The 23,069-nt window shown below is 31.3% G+C and overlaps 1 protein-coding gene across 3 annotated transcripts in view; it reads left to right on the top strand.

Moving 5' to 3' along the window:
• NCAM2 (neural cell adhesion molecule 2) overlaps positions 1–23,069 on the top strand; it is a 508,052-nt gene that overhangs the window by 328,301 nt on the left and 156,682 nt on the right. For all 3 annotated transcript variants that reach the window (XM_073231839.1, XM_037012663.2, XM_037012664.2), the window contains 3 exons: positions 8,881–8,998; positions 18,616–18,776; positions 20,943–21,088. In XM_073231839.1, coding sequence (XP_073087940.1) covers positions 8,881–8,998; positions 18,616–18,776; positions 20,943–21,088 — 425 coding nt within the window. The remainder of the gene's footprint in view (positions 1–8,880; positions 8,999–18,615; positions 18,777–20,942; positions 21,089–23,069) is intronic.

Raw genomic sequence — 23,069 nt, forward strand, 5'->3', positions numbered from 1 at the left:
TTTCATTGGTATATGTTGTTCTTTGTATTATATTTTCCTTCTGCTGGATATTGGTGTATTTTGCCTTTCTTTTTCTAGATTCGTAGCTTTGAAGTCACAAAGAATAATTATGAATAGGTCTAGTTGTCCTCTGTGTCATTTTATGCTTTGTATATTTTGAAAGTTTTTTGTGACATGAATTCATATGTATGATTATATCTTTATCATGAGTTGACTTTTTCATCATTATATAATGTCCCCCTTTATGCCATGTAACTTTTTTGCTCTGTTACCTACTTTGTTTGATATTAGCATAGCCCCTCCAGCTTTCTTTTGATTAGTGTTGAATGGTATATAAATTTCCTTTTTTTCTTTTACTTTTAGCCCACATATATTATTACGCTGCAAGTGGTTTTCTTATAGACAACATATAGTTGACTTACTTACTTTTATCTCTTCTGACAGTGTATATGTTTTTCTTCATGAGATTAAACCATTTATACATAATTTAGATCTGCAATTTTTGTCTTGATTTCTTTTCAGTTTGTTCTCTGTTTTCCATTGTTATATTTTCCCTCCCTGCCCTCTGGATTATGTTAATATTATTTAGTATTCTATTTTATTTTGCCTATTATGTTTCTGGCTGTACCTGTTTTTATTTTCTTGATTACAATATACTTCTTTAACTTAAAACCAGTATTTTTACCATTTGAATTGGAATGTCGAAACTGTAGCATCGTACAGATTCATTATTACCCTGTCTTGTCTTAGTTTATTCTGTGTTGTATCTGCATTCATTGAAAACCCCAAAGACAATGTTAAGCCTTTTCATTTCAGTCATTAAGCATGTTTTAAAGAACTTAAGAGGAGAATACTATATTATATTTACCTAAGTATTTATTATTTCTCTTGTTCTTTCATCACCCCTGAAGTTTCCTCTGATAGAAATTTTTTTGTCTGAATTTCTCTATTATCTTAAGAAATTCCTTTACCAATTCTCTTAGATCAGGTCTCCTGGCAGAAATTGTGTTAGTTGCTCTTCATCTGAAAATCATGTCTTTATTTTACTTCATTTCTAAAGGTACTTTTGTTGAACATGGAACTTTATTTTGACACTTTGAAAATATTCTTTCATCTCCCTTTTTCCTCCATGGTTTCTGATAAGAAATGTATAGTATAGGAATTATTGTTCTACAAGTAATGAATTTTTTTGTGTGTGTTTGTATATCTTTGGTTTTTAGCAATGTGTAATGTTCCTGGACATGAACTTCTTTGGGTTTATTCTGTTTGGCATTCAAGACCACAGCTGGTTTTGAATCTGTAGTTTGATGTCTTTTGTAAATTTGGTGAGTTTTCAGATGCTGACTTTATAGATACAAATACCTATGCATTTATAGATACAAACACAAATACATATATTTGTATATACATTTTTATATTTTATATTTTATAGTGTTTTTCTCCATTTCTTCTTAGACTTGATGACATTTTGGTATGTCTCACAGCTCCCTGAAGTGTTGTTCTTTTCTTTATCTTTAATCATTTTTCTTTCTGTTTTGAAGACTGCATAATTTCTGTTGTACATTTTTCAAGTTTAGAAAGTCTTTTCTCCATCATACCCATTCAGCATATCCAGGGCTGTTCTGGTTATTAAAATTTAGCTCTAATATTAAATTATTTATTAAAAAATTTCCTGCATGTCTTTGCAGAGACTTTCCATTTCCATTTATTTCAAGATGGTTATCCCTTCCTCTTGGAAAATGTTTAAAAGACTTGCTATAGTTTTTAGATAATCCAAAATGAGTCAAAATGCCTTTGGCAGTTCTCAAACATAAGGCAGAAAACATTTAGATTCTATCCTAGATTTTGAAATTTATCTTTATGAGACTTTGGGTTTTATTTCAGCACTGTGGAGGATGTTGATATTTTTTATTTTCACAATTGGTTTGCTTAAATTCAGGCCACATATTGTGATGAGCCTTTGTGGAGTGTGGATTCAAAACCACTTTCATTTTCAAAACCTTTGTAGTATTTTTTAGGTTCATCTTGTATGTGTACTAACAGTCATTCCAGGACCTCAGTTCAATTCCAAAATCTTGATATTGTTTAAGATTAGATCCACATATGCACAGCTCAGGGCTGAACTCAGGATTCATAAACAACTTGTGGTTGTTTCCCTAACCTCTTCCTACTCTCTCTTTCCCATACTTTCCTATTCCTTTGAGTCTCCAATTTTCAGTCCTATGGCCAGAAAACTGGGATCTTATTTACCCCCTCATTACTACAAATGAGTCCTTAGTAAGGACCAACTGATTGGAAGAAAGACAGGAGAAAGCAAAGAGAGGTTGCCTTTCCCTTTTTGGACCACAACTCTTCTGATTGATTCCCTCTCTTAAACTCTCTCTTAAGGACTTAGACACTTGCAGGCTCTCCACTGCTTCCATGTTACTGCCAGGAGATCTCTTTTCTGACCCCTGCACCTGAACTAGAAGCCTTCTCTGGACCTCTCTAAAGTCACGTTGATTCCCATCTTGGGATTTGAGCTCTCTTCAATTCAGGCCAAGGGGTTCTGATGAAAATAATGTATTCTCTCACAGATTGTCTTATAGTATTTCTAATTCTGATATTTTTCTAGTAGCAATATGCCTGCTACTATTTACATTTCAGAGACCTCAAACAAATCATCCATGCATTCTGTCCAAGTGTTATAGGCAAATTAAGTCACAGAGACAGGTTGCAGTAGGGTTGCTCCAATTTACTCAGAAGCAGAACTCTGTGTATTATTTTTAAACTTGTTGACATGTTTTGACCAAATTTTGTTTTCTTTTTTTAACTGGAGGGAATTAATGAATATATTAACTGAAATGATTTATAGCACCTCACTTTTGATTGATACTTGATTTATCAAACTAGTGTGACTCTGAACATTTAGCTCACACTTTAGAATAAGGTCAGGTTACTTATTGACTTTTAACAGTAGTGTACTTAAAACCATGCATATCTAAGTTATGTAAATGGGGCAAAATTATAGGGGAAAAAGATGCTGCAACTCCTCTTTCTTTCCAGCATCTATCACAAACCAGTATCATGTTGGTCTTAAATTTTTATTTTAAAAAACATGGTTAACAGCTTCCCTGAATTATGAACTATATGATCATTTTGTGATGTTTTTATATCTATTCAGATACTATAGTAAACCGACCAGTTTTTAATACTAAGATGACTCTTTCTCAACAACACTTCCATCATCATCCATTCACTCCTGTTATATGAGTGCATAGAAGAGGGCTTTTATCTGCCAGTCCTTAGGTTTCCCTCTTTACAGCAGGCTGGGACCATTAACTCAAAACCTCAGTGGCAGCAAATGCAAAATTTACACATCCAGTCGTTTTAAATACAACCCAAATATGCATATTTTTAAACATTTAGAATCAGTCAGCTTTCCACCCTGAGCAAAATACTTCTGTTAGCTGTGGATAAAACAGACTCTGGACCTGTACAAGGCTCCAAGCTGCTGATCGCTCAGCATCCCCCTGCTGTGCTGCTACGTGATATTATAAGCCTCCCTCTCAAATTCTCCTCTCCCTGCAGTTAGTTGCCTCCTCCCCTTCAGGGTGGGCTGCAGCTGCTCTCCAACACAGACACAGTTGCTCTGGATCATCTCCAGATGGTGTGAAAACTTGCCTTCTTAGGCAACCTTTTCAAGCACCTATGTGTTCTGCTGCCATCTTATCATTTTTCCCTTGATTTGTCCTGAAATCTTTCAACTCACCACACTCCTCAACAGATTCATTTCTCCAAAATTTCTCAAAAGTGCTAACTCTCTAGGAATATGTTCCTAAACCTTATACATTTAGACTAATTTTAAACACTATGGCTTTTATTTTGAATTATTTTTTGGCCATTTTATAAGACTTCTCTTTAAATGCTAATTTGAATCACCAAATTGTGTTCTACCTCATTTTGTGTCCCAGGTAATCCTACAACTTTTTTTCCTTAGAAACCCTTTATTTGTAAAATTATTGAAGATCCCCCAAAGATTTGTATATGTAAGTCATATCTATTCACATATATGTATAATTTATATATAATCTGCTGATCATATGGTTCATAATTTTGGAACCTATTATTACATGCTTTTTAACATAAAAAATTTTAAAGACTAACATGATTCTCATCTGTGATAAATAGTTGGAAAGAAAGAGGTGTTGCTGCCTCTTTCCTTTTTCCCTTATAATTTTGACCCATTATTTAACTTAGATATGTATGATTTTAAATACACTACTCTTAAAAGTCAATGTCACATTAGATATTGAAAATGAGTTTTTAAAGTATTTTATTAATTCATTTAGATTTAAAGGTGTTTATTAATATGTTGGAAATAATAAGCATATTAATCTAAATAAAATATTTATGAAAAATAATTGCATTTCGGAAAAATGTAAAAGAGTGGCTTCTTCCTTTTTAAATTTTTGGAAGTTTCTCTAATCTATGCCTTAACAAAAGATAGGCAGATTTTCCATTTCTGTTGCCACATTCAATCTTCTATGAAATATTTTGAACCTGAGAAAATAACTCTCTTAGATAAGGAGATTGTTGAACTTTTCCTCCATTATCACACTGTATGTAGTATGTTACTTTTGCAGGAGTAATCCATCCTCACACAGATATGTGGCTGGAAAAGGGAGGGCTTCATAGACCTTTTGAATGGATTGTGGGACCTCTGGCTTCCTTGAAACATACTTTGAGGACCTCTGCTATAAAATATCATTAATTCATAAAATGTACTCTGAAAAATCATAAAATGGCCATGCTTAATGGTAAAAAGGACTCCTCAAGATGTTTAAAACTTTCAGATTTTTTTAAAACTGAGTATCTTTAATAATAACTTTGGCATATCAATTTTACTTCCAAATAATTAACTGTAGTATTGATTAGAGCAGTTAAAGTTGACAATAGATAAATATTTGGACATTCACAAGTGACTTAATATATGCCAAGTTTATCCACAGGGTAGAAGACTGTACAGTTTGAGTGAGAATGAGTAAGTTATTTACATAGTAACATGAATATATCCCTTACATGTATTATAAATTTGAGAAAAAAAAACATGTCACAGAAAAGCATCTATTATATGAAAGGAGAAGAAAACATGAAAATTTGTTAATATTGCATAAAAAATACAAATAATGAATACAGTAGTTAAGAGGGAAAGGAGTAAGGTCAAGAATTCTGTGTCTATATTTCTTTCTCTTTGTGAACCTGTGAATAATGTTCTGTTTTAAAAGTCAGATTCAAAGAACATAAAAAGCAGATTTTTTGGCAAAAACGTGGAAAATACAGAAAAATTTAATGATGTTAATATGACAAAGCTTCAGTTAACATTTTCTCATTGTTTTTATATTTGTCCACTAAAGACAATATTTATTTGCCTAAATTTCTAAATTGCTTTGGGTATTAATTGTAGTTCACTAAGAATGGAATTTGAGATGCCAATGGAAACTTTTCCCTTGAATTTTTTTTTAAACACTGTAATGAGCCAATTGATCCTCACTGTCTTGTAATCTGATGCTATCAAGGTAAATGCAATGGAAAGGACCATGTGTTAGTGAGGTCACTGAAAGAACTGAGCAAAGAAACTAAACTACTTTCCAGACACACTGAGAATAACAACCTAGAGTGTTAGATCTACAACGTATTAATGTTAGTCTGGTCCATCTATTATCTTGCCCAGGGACTAGGACAGTTCATATGACTTTTCTTTGTTTTTTTGATTGAAGTAAAATACACATAATATAAATTTTACCATCTTAACCATTTTTAAGCATACAGTTAGGTGTTACTAAATGCATTCATAATGTTGTACAATATTTATCACCATTCATCTCCATAACGCTTTGCATCTTACAAAACCAAGGCTCTATGCCCATTTAACAATAACTCCCTATTCTCTCCCACTAGCTGCTAGCAACCACCATTCTACTTTGTTTCTAATTTTGACTACTCTTAAGTACATAATATGGAAATCATAGAGTATTTGTCTTTCTGTGATTATTTCATTTCATCATCCTAATGTCCTCAAGGTTCATTGATTTTGTAATATATGTTAGAATTTCCTTTCATCTTATATCTGAATAATATTCCATTGTATCCATATTTTGCTTATTCATTCCTTCTTCAGTGGATATTTGGGTTGCTTTTACCTTTTAAATATTGTGAATGATGCTGCTATGAACATGATTCTATAAATATCGTTTTGAGGCCTTGCTTGCAGTTTACCTTCCATACCTTCCCCTGGAAGCTACAAGTTTTCAGTGGAGAGTTCCAAGACAGTTACATGATGCCTGGTACATTCCACCGTGCCTTCTTCCCCAAATCCTCCCAGAGGTTAATTTCTAAGGTCACAAAGCCTTTGAAGTGAAAACAAAGGTAAACAAGGCAGGACTGAGTATTAAATTTAGCAACCCTCTACTAGATAGAGATTTACCTGTGAATTTGGTTGATAATATATATTTAGGCCATATCTGAATAATCAATGAGTTACAAAGTGTAGCTTTCTTCACAATGGTAAAAGAAGATTTATTATTCTTATCATGAATGAATTTAGAGAGATTATTGGTGTGTGCTAATCTGAACCACACTAGTACTCCATCATTAGTACCATGTTCTTTATCTGAGAAATATTTTGAGGGGAAAAGGGTGGAAGAAGATCATAAGACACAGAGACATGTGGAATTGCTTGATGCCCTTGTTGATGTAAGGGCATTAAGCTGTCAAATTAGTGTATCTTTGGTTTCTCAACAGCCAATGATGGGAATTATAGCATGAAGGTGGACCAAAGCCTCCATATAGGTGAAAATTATGGAGCAACTTTCCTACACATCCTCATGTTTCTTCAAGATAAAAAAATGAAAACAAACAATGAAAAAGCATTGGTTGCTTAACACATACAAATATAAATCTTTGTAAAGTTATTAAAAGTTGATGTTTCAAATATAATCAAATGTAAAAAATATATTTTTGAGAAGTTAAAATAAAGTAGGTGTGGGTCTTATGAGATAAATAAATCTGAATGAAATTTATTTGTAATCCCTTCCAAATTTTTAAATCCAATCTAATAGTGAATTCAGAAACAATGAGGTAATATATGTAAAAATGCTCTGTAGACTGTAACAGCAGCTAATGAACTCCCTGAATATGTTGGCATCTGAACTAGTGAACAACTCTGCAGATTTTGATGCTACTATTTTTCAGAATTCTTCTGAAATTGCTCTTCAAAATGCTAGGTATAAATACAATATCAATATTGTTTTGCTACTCAGTGCTGTAATTAACACATTTCATTAGCAGAGTCAGTGTATCAAAAATCATGAAGATTTGTCAGTTCTTAGAGATCATCCAGAATATGTTGTTTCCTTAAAAGAAAAATAATTATGATAAAGAAGAAATAACTTTTTTATGTTAATAATAGTAACAGGATAAGAACTGGAGCTTACGGTTTTCCATTTGAGAGTGCTTCTCTTTACACAGATATTTTATATAGAAAGAATTTCTATGAATGAATCCATTTTTATTATAATTTTCTAATTAATTATGATTCCTTATTGTTGTAATAAAAGAGCCATAGTGTTCTTGCAAATCCATTTAAAATAACTAAAGGAAAAGCAATGCATTTTGATTAAATGTTCTTTTCCATAATTACAAGAGAAGGAAAATGATACAGAAAGACAAATTTCTATGTACTTAAAATGCACAGTTAATATCTGAAAAAAAAGCCCATCCTGTTGTAATATTAGTAATAATTGTTATGTTAGAGAGAGCATGGCAGATAAGGCCCCTTATATCTTAATTAATAAAGTCAGAAACTTGATTTATTGTGCTTAATTGCTAAGATATGTATCAGTTACTATCCCCAACATCAATGGGAATAATGCAGCCTCAATACTGACCTTAATGTTACTATAGAGATATTAAATTATAATCACACTTCTAAATGCCTGTCTGGTCATGTTGTTTAGGATGTGAAAAATAAATCTATTAATATAATAAATGTTAAGAATGTCATTTTGTCATATTCAATTGCAAATCATAAAGGTGTGCATGAAATAAAAATCTGTGCTCTATTTGGAAATTTAGCGTCTGTTATGGATGATATTGATTTATTTATTGCAGACAGAGTATTTCAGTAACAATTTCAACATGTCCAAAATGTATAGGATATACAGTTGTTGCAATGTAATTAGTTAGAAATTGGATAATCTTAATTTTAAAATTGAATTGTTCATGAAAATCTATTTCATACTCTCCATGACATGAGCAGTTTCTCTTCATAAAATGTTCTATAGTTGTTTGAAGAAATTAAATGCAGTTAATCAGGAAGAACATTATGGTTTGACGCCTAATTTGAAAGTCCTGTCTTGAAACAGTGAATGATTACTTATAGAATTACATATACCAGTGAGAACCTAAATAGGAAATCAATTTATGCTCCAAGTAGATCTCAGTATCGATGTAAGTCTGGGTGGTATTGTCTGTCTTTAGAAATATTTTAGAAATATTTCATTAAAGTATATATATATATATGTGTGTGTGTGTGTGTCTTTGTGTGTATGTGTGTGTCTGTGTGTCTGTGTGTGTACTAAAATGTCTAGTTTATTGTTTAGTTTGGTTTAATAGAGTAAAAATATTAGAATAGGATTAGAGAAAATTATCTAATTATTGTCCATTAGACGGCAGATCAGTGAGCTGAAAGTCATTTTAATGTGCAGCCAAGTCAGTACTATTGATGTAACTATAGAATCAAACTACCAAGTTTTAAAGCTTAGCAGTGGTGAAAATGTCCTAGTGGTGTTAGTGCTATGTTTTTCATCTCTATTTAATCTATATTCATCTCTTTTTCAGTGCCGCCAGCAATTACAATGCCTCAGAAATCCTTTAACGCCACAGCAGAGAGAGGAGAAGAGATGACATTATCATGCAGGGCCTCAGGCTCTCCTGAGCCTACCATCTCCTGGTACAGGTAGGCTATCCATCCACGTCCCCTGCCTTGTGTCTATATCAAATTCAGGGAAAAGTATTTGCAATCTTACCACTTTGTCAAAAAGAAAAGCATTATTTTTGGATTTGATTCAAAAGTAATTATGCTTTTGTTTTCAGTTAAATTGATTACATTAAATTGTTAAAGAGATCAGAGTAATTTAACCCAAGTGAAGGCTGTGACCATATGCCTGGGCATTCTGTCTATAAGGCATGTTTCTGGCCAAAATGGGCCCAGGAGCCCTTTAACTGATGCAGCCATTTTATTGCTATTACTAGAGAGTATCTAGAAATAGAATTCCTAGTGTTAATGGCACCTCTGTTGTATGTGTACAGTACCATATTGCATTACAATGCAATTGTATGTTTTATTTGTGTACCATATTACTCGAGAAAAAGCTAATTTTTTAAAGTAAAATTTCCATCAATTTAATGTCATTCTTAAGAGTTTTCTTCATCAAATTAGTAAATACTCTTTTCTATCTCCATTCTTTGACAGTTCACTTTTATGTTATTTTAGAATTTATAAATGTTACTTCAAACTACTTTTTAAAATAGTTTTGTTACTCAAAACTATTTTTTTCACTACTTTCTGAGCATTTACTGATACTCTTCGAGTTCCAAACCATTTAATAAAGCAGGTAGCAATAAACAAGATATTTCTTTAAACAAGGTGTTTTTAGATGTTCCTTTAAAAATTAATTATTTTGTTATATACTTTTGGAATTTTTAAACGGATTACACATAAAGCATTAACCTGTTCATGATAAGATATCATGTGTCTTAGAGGCTTTTGGTTTCTGGTGTGTAACCTTAACAATCAATATTAGATCTAATTGCAGCATAGAAAAGCTCATGGATCATTCATTATAATGAGCAAATACTGTTTTAAGATCTGTTCTCATCATCTTATCTTTCCAGAGAGACTTCCTTCTGTTTAGATTTTTTTTATTAAACTTTAACATTTGTTCAAAATTCTTATACAAAAGTGGAATATAATTATCATACAGAGTAAAATAAATCAAATTCAGAGGCTAATATGATAATTAATTTGAATACATAATTATTTATCTCCATCTCTTCATATAGCATCGCTTGAATGGGATAAAATAATTGTTCTAGTCCCTGGATATTTAATATATTGTAGGAAAATGGGAGTATGTTGTAGTGACAATAATATTTAAATTTAGTAGTAGAGGGGCATTTTTATTGTGATGTATTTATGTGTAGATATAGACATGCTGTCTTCATGAAAAAAAATTCCTCTAATCATTACGGAATATATAGCAGGGGCCCAGAAAGAAAGATATAGACTACCTGTTGCATAGAGATAATATATTTAAGGGGTATTAGTGAAGCCACTAAAGATAATAGTTGAGGATCAAACATTGGGGGAAAACGAAATTTTCACAAAGAGAAGAAGCAGGAACACTTGGTGATACGGAAGCCAAAGTGGAGTAAAGGCAGCTAGTCTGAATGGCTCTTCCTTCATTTCCATTCAAATGCTGCTTCTACATCTGCTGTTAATACTTCCATTAAATTGGAGAATGCCATTGATTTTTCAAATTTTAAAACAACTTTTCATTCCTTGGATTAAACCCATTTGATTATGATATATTATCCTTTTCATGCACTGCTGGAATTTATGTGCCAATCATTTCTTAAAACTGTTGCACTAGTGATTATGAAAGATATTTTCCTGTTTGGTTTGTGTTCTTGTTCAAGATCAGAACAACACTGGCTTCGTAATACGAGTAGGGAAATGTTTCTTCCTATTACATTTTCTGACAAACTTTGTATAGAATATTATATCTTAAAGTTTTGAAAAATTTTCAGTGAAGCTATTTATGACAGGACTTTTCTTGGGTAAAAGTTTACTACAAATTCAATTTATTTCATAGATACACGTCTATTCAGACAATATCTTCTTCCTTAGTGATCTTTGTTGATTTATGTCATTCTAAGAATTTATCCATTTCATTTAAGTTGTACTTACTACCATAAAGTCATTTACAGTATTCTCTTATTATGTTTTTAATGTATATTACCTATACTGATTTTCCCTCTCTCATTCCTGTAATGGTTATTTGTTCTACTCTTTTGCATCCTGATCAGTCTAGATACAGGTTTATGAATATAATGATCTTTCCATTGATCAGCTTTTCTTTCTGGTTTTTCTGGTTTGTATTTCATTAACTTCTCATCTTAATTTTATTATTGTCTTTCTTCTGCTGACTTTTTCTTTCATTTTCTTTCCTTTTTTAGTTAGAGTAGATACTGATGTCACTGATTTTAATTTTTATACTGTTCAATTATAGCCATATATTTTTTTTCTGTAAACATAACTTTAACTGCACCATACTAATTTTAATATTTCATATTTTTATTTTTATTCATCACAAATATTTTTTAATGTTCTTGTAATGTTATTTTTGACATTAGTTATTTAGCATGTTGTAGCTTTGTTTCCAAATATTTGTATATATTTTATGTACATTTCTCCCAGAGGTTTCTTAGTTGTCAGGAAACATTTTTTCTATTATTTCAATTTATTTCAGTTTGAGTCTCATTTTGTGGTGTATTTTTTTTAATGTTCTCTGTGCACTTAAAAAGAATGTGTATTCCACTGTTGTTGTGTGGAGTATTAACTAAATATCAAATAAGTAAACTCTTGATAGGTTTTGTATCCTTACGGATTTTCTAATTATTGTCTATTTCAGTGCTCATTTCTGTTTGTCTCCTACGTTTTGAAGCTCTGTTGTGTGTTTAAACATTTATTAACATCATATTGGAACAGAATTATATAAAGACTTTGATTAGGAATAGGGAAAATGATACCAGATAGAACTTTCAATCCTTTTTGCTGTTTTCAATTTATATTCCCAAATTTAATAAATGATATTTTTATGCCTTCAAATTCACAGATTTCATCTTTTGTAATGTTTAATCTGCTCATAATCCCACAAGAGTATTTTAAAAGCATTGTATTTTTTAATCTCTACAAATTTTATGGAGGACTTTTTTTATATTGAGATAAAATTGGTATATAACATCATAATAAGTTCATGTGTACAAAGAATAATTCAATTTATGTGTACACTAAAAAGTGACTACCACAATAAGTCTAGATACTGTCCATCACCATACAATAGACTCCCTTCACCTATTTTTGCACACCCTCCCACTCTCTCTGCCTCTGGTAACCACCAACCTATTCTCTGTACATATGAATTTTATTTTTGTTTTGTTGTTTTATTTATTTTATTTTTAGACACTGCATATAAATGAAATCATAAGGTATTTTTCTATCTTTGTCTGACTTATTTCACTTAACATAATACCCTCAAAGTCCATCTATGTTAGCACAAATGACAAAATTTCTTTCTCTTTATAGCTGAGTAGTATTTCGTGTGTCTTTGTATAAATATACATGTATATATACACAGCAGATCTGCTTTATAGATTCATTCATCAGTGGACATTTAATTTGCTTCTGTATCTTGGGTATTGTAAATAATGCTGCAGTGAATATAGGTGTGCATATATCTTTCCAAATTAGTGTTTTCATTTTCTTTTGACAAATTCCTGTAAGTAGAATAGTTAGATTATATAATGATGTTCTATTTTTAGTTTTTTGAAGAAATGATGTACTGTTTTCCATAGTGACTAGACCAATTTACATTCCCAGAAAATGATACACAAGGACCGCCTTTTCTCCACACCCTCACCATCCTTGTCTTCTGATAATGGCCATTTAACAGGTGTAAGATTCTATCTCATTGTGGTTTTGATTTACATTTCCCAGAGAATTAGTATGTTGAACATATTCATGTACCTTTTGGAAATCTGTATGTCTTCTTTGTGAAAATGTCTGTGTCAATACTCTGTCCATTATTTGATCAGAATGTTTTTTGTTGTTGTTTGTTTTGTGTTATTTGCTTTTGTTGTTGAGTTGAATTCTTTATAAATTTTAGATATTAACCCTAATTGGATATGTGATTTGCAGATATATTTTGCCCATTTAGCAGAAATTTTTTGCCCTTTACATTTTTGTCATTAGTTTTTTGCCATGCAAAAGCTTTTTACTTTGATGTAATCCCATTTATTTTTGCTTATGTTACCTTTGCTTTTGGAGTCAGATTAAAAAATTCAACACCAAACCAATGTCAACTAGCTTACCACTTATTTTCTTCTAGGAGTTTCATGGTTTCATGTCTTTCCATTTATTTATGTAGACATTTTGAGATGGTTTTTGTGCATGGTATAAGATAATAGTCTAATTGCACTCATTTGCATGTAGATATATAGTTTTCTTAACACCATTTATTGAAGAGACTGCCCTTCCCCATTATATATTCTAGGTTCCTTTCTTGTATGTTGATCTTATATATGTGGGTTTATATCTGGTCTTTTTATTCTGTTCCATTGATCTCTCTGTTTTTGTGACAATACCATATGGTTTTGATTACTGAACCTTTCCACTACAGTTTGAAATCAGAGCTTATGATACATCCAACTCTGTTCTTCTTTCTCAAGATTGCTTTGGCTATTTGGAGTCTTTTGTGCTTCCACACAAATTTTAGAATTATTTGTTCTACCTAGTTCTGTGAAAAAATGACATTGGGATTTTGATAGGAATTGCACTGAATTGATTTGCAGTTGATAATATGGCCCCAAATTGATTGGCTTTGAGTTATATTTTCTTTGGGTAGATTTGATTTGGGCTGTTAATTGCTTTGGGAATTTTAACAATATTCTTCCAGTCAATGAGCATGGAATAGCTTCCATTTATTTATGTCTACTTCAATTTATTTCTTCAATGTCTTAGGGTTTTCAGTGTACAGGTCTTCCACCTCCTTGGTTAAATTTACCCTAGGTATGTTATTCTTTTTGATGCAATTGTAAATGTGATTGTTTTCTTAATTTTTCTTTCTATCAGTTCATTGTTAGTGCATGGAAATACATTTCTGTATATTGGTTTTGTATCTTGCAACTTTACTGAATGCATTTATTGGTTCTAACTGTCTTTGGTGGAGTCTTTAGGGCTTTCTGTATATAGAATCATGTCATCAGGAAATAATGACAGTTTTACTTTTTCTTACCAACGTATCTCTTATTTCTTTTTCTTGCTTAATTTCTGTGGCTAAGACTTCCAACACTCTGTTGAACAAAAATGGTAAGAATGGACATGCTTGTCTTGTTCCTGATGTCAGAGGAAAAGTTTTCAGCTTGTATGATGCTAGCTGTGGGGTTGTCACATAGGGCCTTAGTAATGCTGATGTACTTTCCCTCTATACCCACTTTGATGAGATTTTTAATCATGAAGGGATGTTGTTTTTTGTCAGATAATTTCTATTGAGTTCATATGATTTTTTTAACTTTTATTAGTATTAATGTGGTGCATCACATCGATTGATTTGTGCCAGTTGAACCTGTAAGATAAATTTTAGCCTAAATAAGCAGGCGAAGAGAGGCAACAAAGGGCCAGGTAGTTTATTTGAGTGCAACTCCCGGGTAATGTTCCGTCGTCTCGGTATTACAGGCCGGGGAAGTCACACCCGGTCAGGGAGGTGGGGGCTTATAAGGGATTAGAAGGGGGAGGAGTGGGCAAATTATCCTAAGGGGCATGGAGGAGTATGATTGGCTAAAGGTGACATAATAGACAACTAGAAACTTTTTTTCCATCCAAGAGGGAGGAGGCTGACATCCAGGTCTTAGTTGGCACATCAGAATTCAGGAAGAGCTGTCCCCTTTCCATATAAGGCACGGACCTTGGGGTCTGGTCTGTTCTCCCCCTATGGCATCTCTCTGTTCTGTTTGCATGTCCTTGTTTTTCCTTCCTCCAGCCTAACAGAACCCTCCTTGCATTCCTAGAATAAATCCCATTTGATCATAGTATATAATCCTTTTAATGTATTGTTGAACTTGGTTTGCTAATATTTTGTTGAGGGTTTTAACATTTATGTCCATCAAGGATAGTGGCCTATCATATTCTTTCTTCACCTTGTATGTGTCTGATTTTATCAGGTAATGTGAGCCTCATAAAATTAATTTGGGAGCATTCCATCCTCTTAAGTTTTTGGATGAGTTTGAGAGGGAAAGATATTAAATCTTCTTTGAATGTTCAGAATTCGAAGTAAAATTGACTTCACCAGTGAATTGTCCAGGATAGCCATCTGTTTCTGAACTTTAGATTTTGGGGATCTTTTTTATTACTAATTCAATCTCCTTACTAGTAATTAATTTTAATTTATTCACATTTTGTATTTCCTTTTGTTACAATCTTGTATGATTGTATGTTTCTAGGAATTTACCCATTCCTTCTGGGTTTTCCAATTTGTTGACATATAATTGTTCACAGTAGTCTTTCATAATCCTTTGTATTTCAGTGTCACCAGTTGTAACTTCTCTTTCAGTCTTAATTCTATTTATTTGAGTTCTCTGTCTTTTTTCTTTGCTGAAAGTTTGTCAATTTTGTTCATACTTTCAAAGAACCAGGCCTTAGTTTCATTAGTCTTTTCCATTTTTTTGTTGTTGTTTCTATTTCATTTATTTCTGCTTTGATCTTATTTTTTCTCTTCTGCTAATTTTGGGTTCATATTATCTTTTTCTAGTTCCTTCAGGTGTAAAGTTAGATTGTTTATTTGAAATTTTCCTTGTTTTTTGTAAATCTGTATTGCTCAAAACTTCCCTTGCTCAGAACTATTTTTGATGCATCCCCTAGATTTTGGAATACTGCATTTCCATTTTCATTTGTTTCAAGAAATTTTTTTCAATTTTCCATTTGAGTTCTTCATTGATCCATTAGCCGTTCAGTAGCATTTTGTTTAATCTCTACATATTTGTGAGTTTTTTGTTTCTTCCTGCTACTGATTTCTAGTTTCAGTACACTGTTGTCAGAAAAGATGATATGATTTGATTTCACACAGAAAGTATGATAAGATTTCAATGTTCTTAAATTTGTTGGGACCTGTTGTGACCCTATGTGACCTATTCTGGAGAATATTTGATGTGCACTTATGAAAAATGTGTATTCTGCTGCAATTGGATGGATTGCTCTGTATATATCTATATATGTCCATCTGGTATAATATGTTGTTTAAGGCTGATGTTTCTATATTGATTTTCTGCCTAAATGATCTATCCATTGGTGTAAGTAGGGTATTAAAGTCCCTTAATGTTATTGTATTGCTGTCAGTTTCTTCCTTTAGGTGTGTTAATATTTGCTTTATATATTTAGATTCTCCTATGTTGGTTACATAAATATTTACAAATATTATATCATCTTGTTGGAATGAACTTTTGCCATTATATAATGCATTCCTTTGACTTTTATTACAGTCTTTGTTTCAAAGTATGTTTTTTCTGATAAAAGTATAGCTACAAAAGCTTTCTTTTTGTTTTCATTTGCATGGAATAGCCTTTTCCATTCCTTTCAGTCTGTGTATATCCTTATATCTGACAAGATATAGATGGGTCTTGTTTTCTTATCCATTTAGCCACTTTATTATGTATTTTGATTAAATAATTTTGTCCCATTTACATTTAAGTTTTATTTACAGGTATGCACTTATTGCCATTCTGTTCATTGTTATTTGGGTGTTTTTGTAGTTCCTCTATTTTCCTGTCTTCTTCTCTTGTTCTCCTCCCTTGTAGTTTGATTACTCTTTTAGTGCTTTGTTTTGATTCATTTCTTATGATTTTTTGTTTGTGATTACAATGAGGTTCTTACAGGACAGCCTATATATATATATATATATATATATATATATATATATATATATATATATATATAGCAATACATTTTAAGTTGAAAACAACTTAAATTTGAATACATTCTGAATACTACATTTGTATGCCTCATTCATGTTTTATGTTTTTGATATCATATTTGATATATTTTTTCTTTTGTGTATACTCTATTATTATAGTTATAATTAATTTTACTCTTTTTGTCTTTTAACCTTCACACTAGCTTTAAGAAGTCCTGCTAAAACTTCTTGTAAGGCTAGTTTAGTGCTAATGAACTCCATTAGCTTTTGCTTGCTGGAAAACTATCTGTCCTTCAATTCTGAGTGATAGTTTTGCTGGGTAGAGTATTCTTGATTAGAAGTTATTTGCATTCAGCACTTTGAATATGTCATGTCACTACCTAGTGTCCTGCGGAATTTCATCTGAAAATCAGCTGACAGTCATAATAATCTTTCCTTCTATGTTTTTTACCTTTCTGCTCTCCTTAGATTTTGACATTTTAATTATTATATGTCATGGTGTAGATCTCTGGGTTGATCTTATTTGGAATTCTTATTGGGTTCCTGTGATCTGTATGTATCTGTATCCTAGATTAGGGAGGTAATGAGCCATTATTTCTTGAAGTGTTTTCCACCCCTTTCTCTTTCTTCTCCTTCTGGGACCCCATAATGCAAAAGTTATTCCACTTGATTTCCCATATTCCCTTAAGCTATCTTCACTTTTTAAAATTTTCTTCCCTTATTGTTGCCCTTTTGGGTGCATTTTACTGCCCTGTCTTCCAGATTGCTATTCTGTTCTGCTTCATCTGGTTGGCAGCTGAACCATTGTAGTGTGTTTTTCAGTTTATTTATTGTGTTCTTTAGTTGTGACTTCTGTTTGGCACTTTCTTATATTTGCTGTCTCTTTGTTGAGGTTCTCACTGTGTTGATCCAGTCTTACAAGTTTGATGAACATCTTTATGTCTATTATTTTGAACTGTTTGTCAGGTAAATAAATGATATCCTTTTCTTCAAGATTTTTTTCCTGGGATTTTATTGTGGGTTTTTTTTTTCCTGTTTCCTTACTTTGCTTTCCCTTCTGTGTTTGTTTCTGTGCATTAGATGAAACAACTACCTCTTCCAGTCTTAAGGACTGGCTTTGTGTAGGCAATGAACATTACTGTTCAACCTTGCCTACTTATTTGTCTCCTGAACCTTTGTGATTGTCTAAGCTGCCTGATTTATTCATGTTAGAGGAAAGAGTACATGGGTACTATGAGCCTGCCTCCTTCAGCAGACGTTTGTAAAGTGCAGGGGAGAGTTATTTACTGGTTCATACAAATTTAAATTTAAAAATAAATCTCGAATGGATAATAAAAACTGTTCTCTAGAATGAAACAGATCATTTCATTGATGATCTTTCCAGTGAACTCTGGCTTTGCTTTCCAGAAAGCACTGGCACATATCCTAATACAAATCCTTATCCTTCTATGACTTAAAAACATCTAATTTTCTATTTTCTAATGACATTTCTAAATATATCATGAAATGTGCAAAAATTTCATAAGAGCAGATGCAAAATTAGTGTTTGTGAAATACTAGTAATAAGTGTATATATAGTGGTTTGTATTTTGTATTTTTCCATATTTTTACTAATCTAATATTTAGTGTCAAAATTTCAATATAGCTCAGATGCTATTTTTAGGCATAGTTTTAATATACATGCATTAAGTTTTACTGAGCTATGAAAAGTATACTCTTGATTGAAATATAGCCTTGTTTATCAATGAGAATAGTCATGATACGATTGACAACCACTGATCAAAAAGTTGAGAATGATTCGTGAAGATCAACCTGTTTTCTTCTTTAGGAATGGCAAGTTCATTGAAGAAAATGAAAAGTACATATTGAAAGGAAGCAATACAGAACTCACTGTCAGGAACATAATCAATAGTGATGGGGGTCCTTATGTCTGTAGGGCCACAAATAAAGCAGGGGAAGATGAAAAGCAGGCATTCCTCCAAGTCTTTGGTAAGTATTATAGCATAGTAGTTAAAACTATAATTAGGAAATATAAAATAAATATCTTCCATATTTACCAGGAGGCTTATTGTTTTATTTTAGGAACTTTGGGAAATTTGAGAACTACTAAGTTTTTTTTTTTTAATTAACGTTGTTTCCATTATGTTTGTAAGAAGAAAAGCAGTTTTGCTGGTGGTGATTTGGAATGTTATTATTATCTTTAAAAAAGCATAACAGTAAAAATCATTTACATTACTAACATCTATTATGTTCTCCCCATTTTTAAAAACAATGTTATTAATGCTTATGCCACAAAGGAAGGAGGGAGAATGCTGTAAAAGAGTGCCCAATGGGTCAGCTGTCCAATAAAATGGTGTTTCTTAGACAGACCAAAAGGTGAATAGTGATAACACATTTGGACATGTCCTCTGCCAGTTGGTCCTGTGGTTTTTTGTAACGAAAATATTTTCTGAACCAGAGAAGTTTTCATTAAGCTTATATTCTAGTGAAGTGAGATAGGTGATAAACAGCTCTACTAAAATATATTTAAAAAAAATAAAATTGTGATAATATTCTTTAAGAAGAAAATGAAATTGGATAGATCAGGGAGTGTTGGGTAAAGAGTGCTATGATTTTGGATTGCATGGTTTTGGAAAGTTACTCAAAAGGGTAATACACGAAGTAGGTAGTAGTGTTTACACATAAAATCTTTAACAATGAGAAGTCAGCAAAGCTAAGAGAAAGGAGAAAATTGTTCACAAAGAGGGAAGGGTAAATAAAATTCAAAATGTTAGGAATTATAGAAAGCCCCTAATTTATTCCAGCAGTGTTCCCCAGTTAAAAAGACTGTTCTCTTTAAAATTTTCAACACTAAATAAATATGTCTTCGTATATAAATACTTACAAATGATAGTATATGAGATAATTTCAAAGGGTAGATATTCTCAGTCTACCTTACTGGGCTCATATGAAGCACTCTGTAGCTCTTTTCTTTTTTTTTAAGGGTGACAGTGAATGAGAACAAAGAGATAAATAAAAGAAAGTTTCTAATGTTTTCACCCTGTGAGAAAACATTAGTGTTTTCATCCTTTCAGATAGAAAATTATTGATGAAATATTATATGCAACATCACTATTGTAATCACTTGTGTATAGTAACACTGAACACATTTCTATTGTATTAAACACCAAATCATGTATATATAGTGGAAATAAAGCTAAGTCCAGTAGTCATGGAGTAAAGAGTAAATTGTTAAAAATTATATTTTCCATATTTCTGATATCAGGAATCTAATTTCCTAATTTTAAGAACAATTTATTTATACTCCATGATAGTGTTTAAAGATTTTTAAGAAGTTGCTTGTTTTAAAATAATGTGTTGACTTTATCCCTTTTATGATCTAACAAGTAAAAATTTAAGAAATGCAGATAATAAAGAGTTTATAAACATAAAGCTCTATGGTATTATGTAAATTTGTGAATAGGCATAATTTTTACTGTTAAGACAATTTTAATTAGTAGACATATTTATTTTTATAAGTCGTGATTATAAAGAAATAATTAGCTATAAGACCTAATAATATTGTTAAGATAAACTGATGTGAAAATAAATCAACCTAAATAATATAGGAAAATAACTTGTATATATATTTAGTTCATAAATATTTTAAATAAGGAACATAATTATAGTTGCTACATATTCAGGATACTGCCATCATTTTTCTTCTTTGGTGAAATTATTTTTGAAGCTTAAGTGAAATTACTAAAAATAAACCAATGCTATGAACACACATACATACACACACAAACACACATACATACACACATGTACACATATGGCTTTAAAAGGGGAAGTTTTAATTTTGCAGCTTTAATAGAGGATAAAATAATAAATTGGCTTTTAAGTTGGCAAAATTTTTCAAAGAATTATAATTTGTATGTTGGTTTCCAGGCCACTTCAAATTATTTTTCTAATGATATTCCTGACAGTTATTTCCTATAGTTTTTTCTCCTGTGCTTTGTAACTCTCTTGTCACCACCTTTAAAGCACAGCATGCTTCTGTGACTACTACACAGTTAATAATTCCATGCTATGTTAACGTGGACCATGGCTTTTAAGTCTGAATAATATTATTTTCTTCCAATACAGATTGAGTAATATATATATTCTTTACAGTACAGCCTCACATAATACAGCTCAGAAATGAGACTACATATGAGAATGGTCAAGTCGCACTCATATGTGAAGCAGAAGGGGAACCTATTCCAGAAATCACTTGGAAAAGAGCAATGGATGGCATTACATTTTCTGAAGGCGATAAGGTAACAGCAACTCAATACCAAGTGGTTTTCACTACCATTGTATTTTCAGAATTTGGTATATTATTAAATCTCACATTGAACTCAAGCTTATCTAGTAACCTGTAGGAATGAAATAAATGGTTTAATTTTTTAAAAGATGACTATCACAGTCACCCTAAAAATAAATTCTGAAGAAAAAAATATCAAAGTATGTTATTTAAAGATATTTTTCATTTATCCACAAAAATCTTAGGTTGTTGGTATTCTTAATTTGGTTACCTGGACTTTTGGTATACTTGGAATCTATAAAATATCACTGCAGTTTTAATCTCACCCGGCGCTGTGAAAATGAAAATAATTCAAATTCACAAAATTCTGCCTGTCATTTAAATCTACTCTTTAGAAGTTGTCTTTGTGCAGTGAAATAATAGGTTTCTTCTTTCATATAATTTAGAATCTAATAAAGAGAAGTAAGTTCAAACACAACAAAATGCAGCATTTTAGCAAATGTCACTCCCATGTAAATTGGTGACCTTTCACCAGAATGCATTGAAGTTAATTAGAAATCAATTAAACATTATCATACATTTTGCTATACTTGATAGGTTTTCATTATTATTTTTATAACTATTCATATAAAACTCTAAGTACAGTTCAACAGAAAAGGTAGTGAATTAATGGTATGATGAAATTGACATTTTCACATGCATAAAGATTTTAAGATTAAGTTTATAGATTGCTTTTCTCTTCCTAATGTGAAAGAGTAACCCCCTTTAAACCTCTTTTATTAATTTAAATTGATTTCTGCAAAAGACAGAGATTTCTAAAATATAAGCACCTTTTACTCACCAGAAAAATTCAAATTCTGTTTATCCAAAACACACTTTCTATTGCTCCAACTCTTTATATAATTTTAAAGAACATCCTAAGTCTATAAATTGACAAAACAGGTATCTCCTTGTCTATTTACTATTCTTTTGAAAGCATATATTCCATTATATATCACCTTTCTTTGCCCTGTTTCTTCCTCAGGATGGCATTTTTAAGAGAGCATATTTCTTTTGGTAATAGATATTGTATTTTTACATACTTATATATGAAAATTGAAAATCAAATTATAAAATCTGAATTACATTTGTAGTCTTTCACAACCCAGAGAAATGATATAGAGTTTGCTTTAATATTTTCCTAGCAGAAAATCTAGATATTACTATGGCACAGTTGCTAAGTCTCAAAGAATCTTTATTTCCATAAGTTTGTTTCAAGTTGTCAAAAATAATAGATATATGAAGCTGTATGTAATCGTTTTCATATCAATTAGTACATATCTAATACATATCACTCAAGATTGATAGCATATATCACTCAAGAGTGTGATTTTCATGTCCATAAGGCTTTATTAATTGTACCTTTATATTCCTAACTCATGCTTTCATTATTTTTCTCCCACTACAAATTTCCTAAAAGTTCTGTTCTTAAATATAACATTTACTGTATATTTAATAGATGTTTCCTTATGTATATACTAAGGATGAAAGATACATTATATTCAGTTATTTTATCAATAAAATTGATTTATCAATCGATTTTAAAATTTTCAAGTAACAAGTAGCCTTAAGGCCATGATATTTTATTCTTCATTCTACACCCCAGTCCACCCAAATCATATACAGAAATGACATCTATACTAGCTGTGAAAAAAATATTTATTTGCTAAGAACTATCTCTATTAAAGTACACACATACCTTTTCAGTTTTTATTTCATTTATTTATTACAGAACAATTCTAGAGAACCAAATATACTTTTATTTTTCCAAATACAACTTCTATCCTGTGGATAGAGAAATTAAGACTATTCACATTTTGGCATGACATTTCTCCAAAATTAGTCTAAGATTCTTGTCTTATTCTCTGGATGGTAAACCCTCTTTTCTCATAACATTCCTAGTTTCTACAACAGCCAAAATTCAGCAATCGAATGATAGAGCTGTGCTTTGAAGT

This window comes from Manis javanica, chromosome 3 (assembly GCF_040802235.1).
Source record: "Manis javanica isolate MJ-LG chromosome 3, MJ_LKY, whole genome shotgun sequence".
NCBI classification, from domain to species: domain Eukaryota; kingdom Metazoa; phylum Chordata; class Mammalia; order Pholidota; family Manidae; genus Manis; species Manis javanica.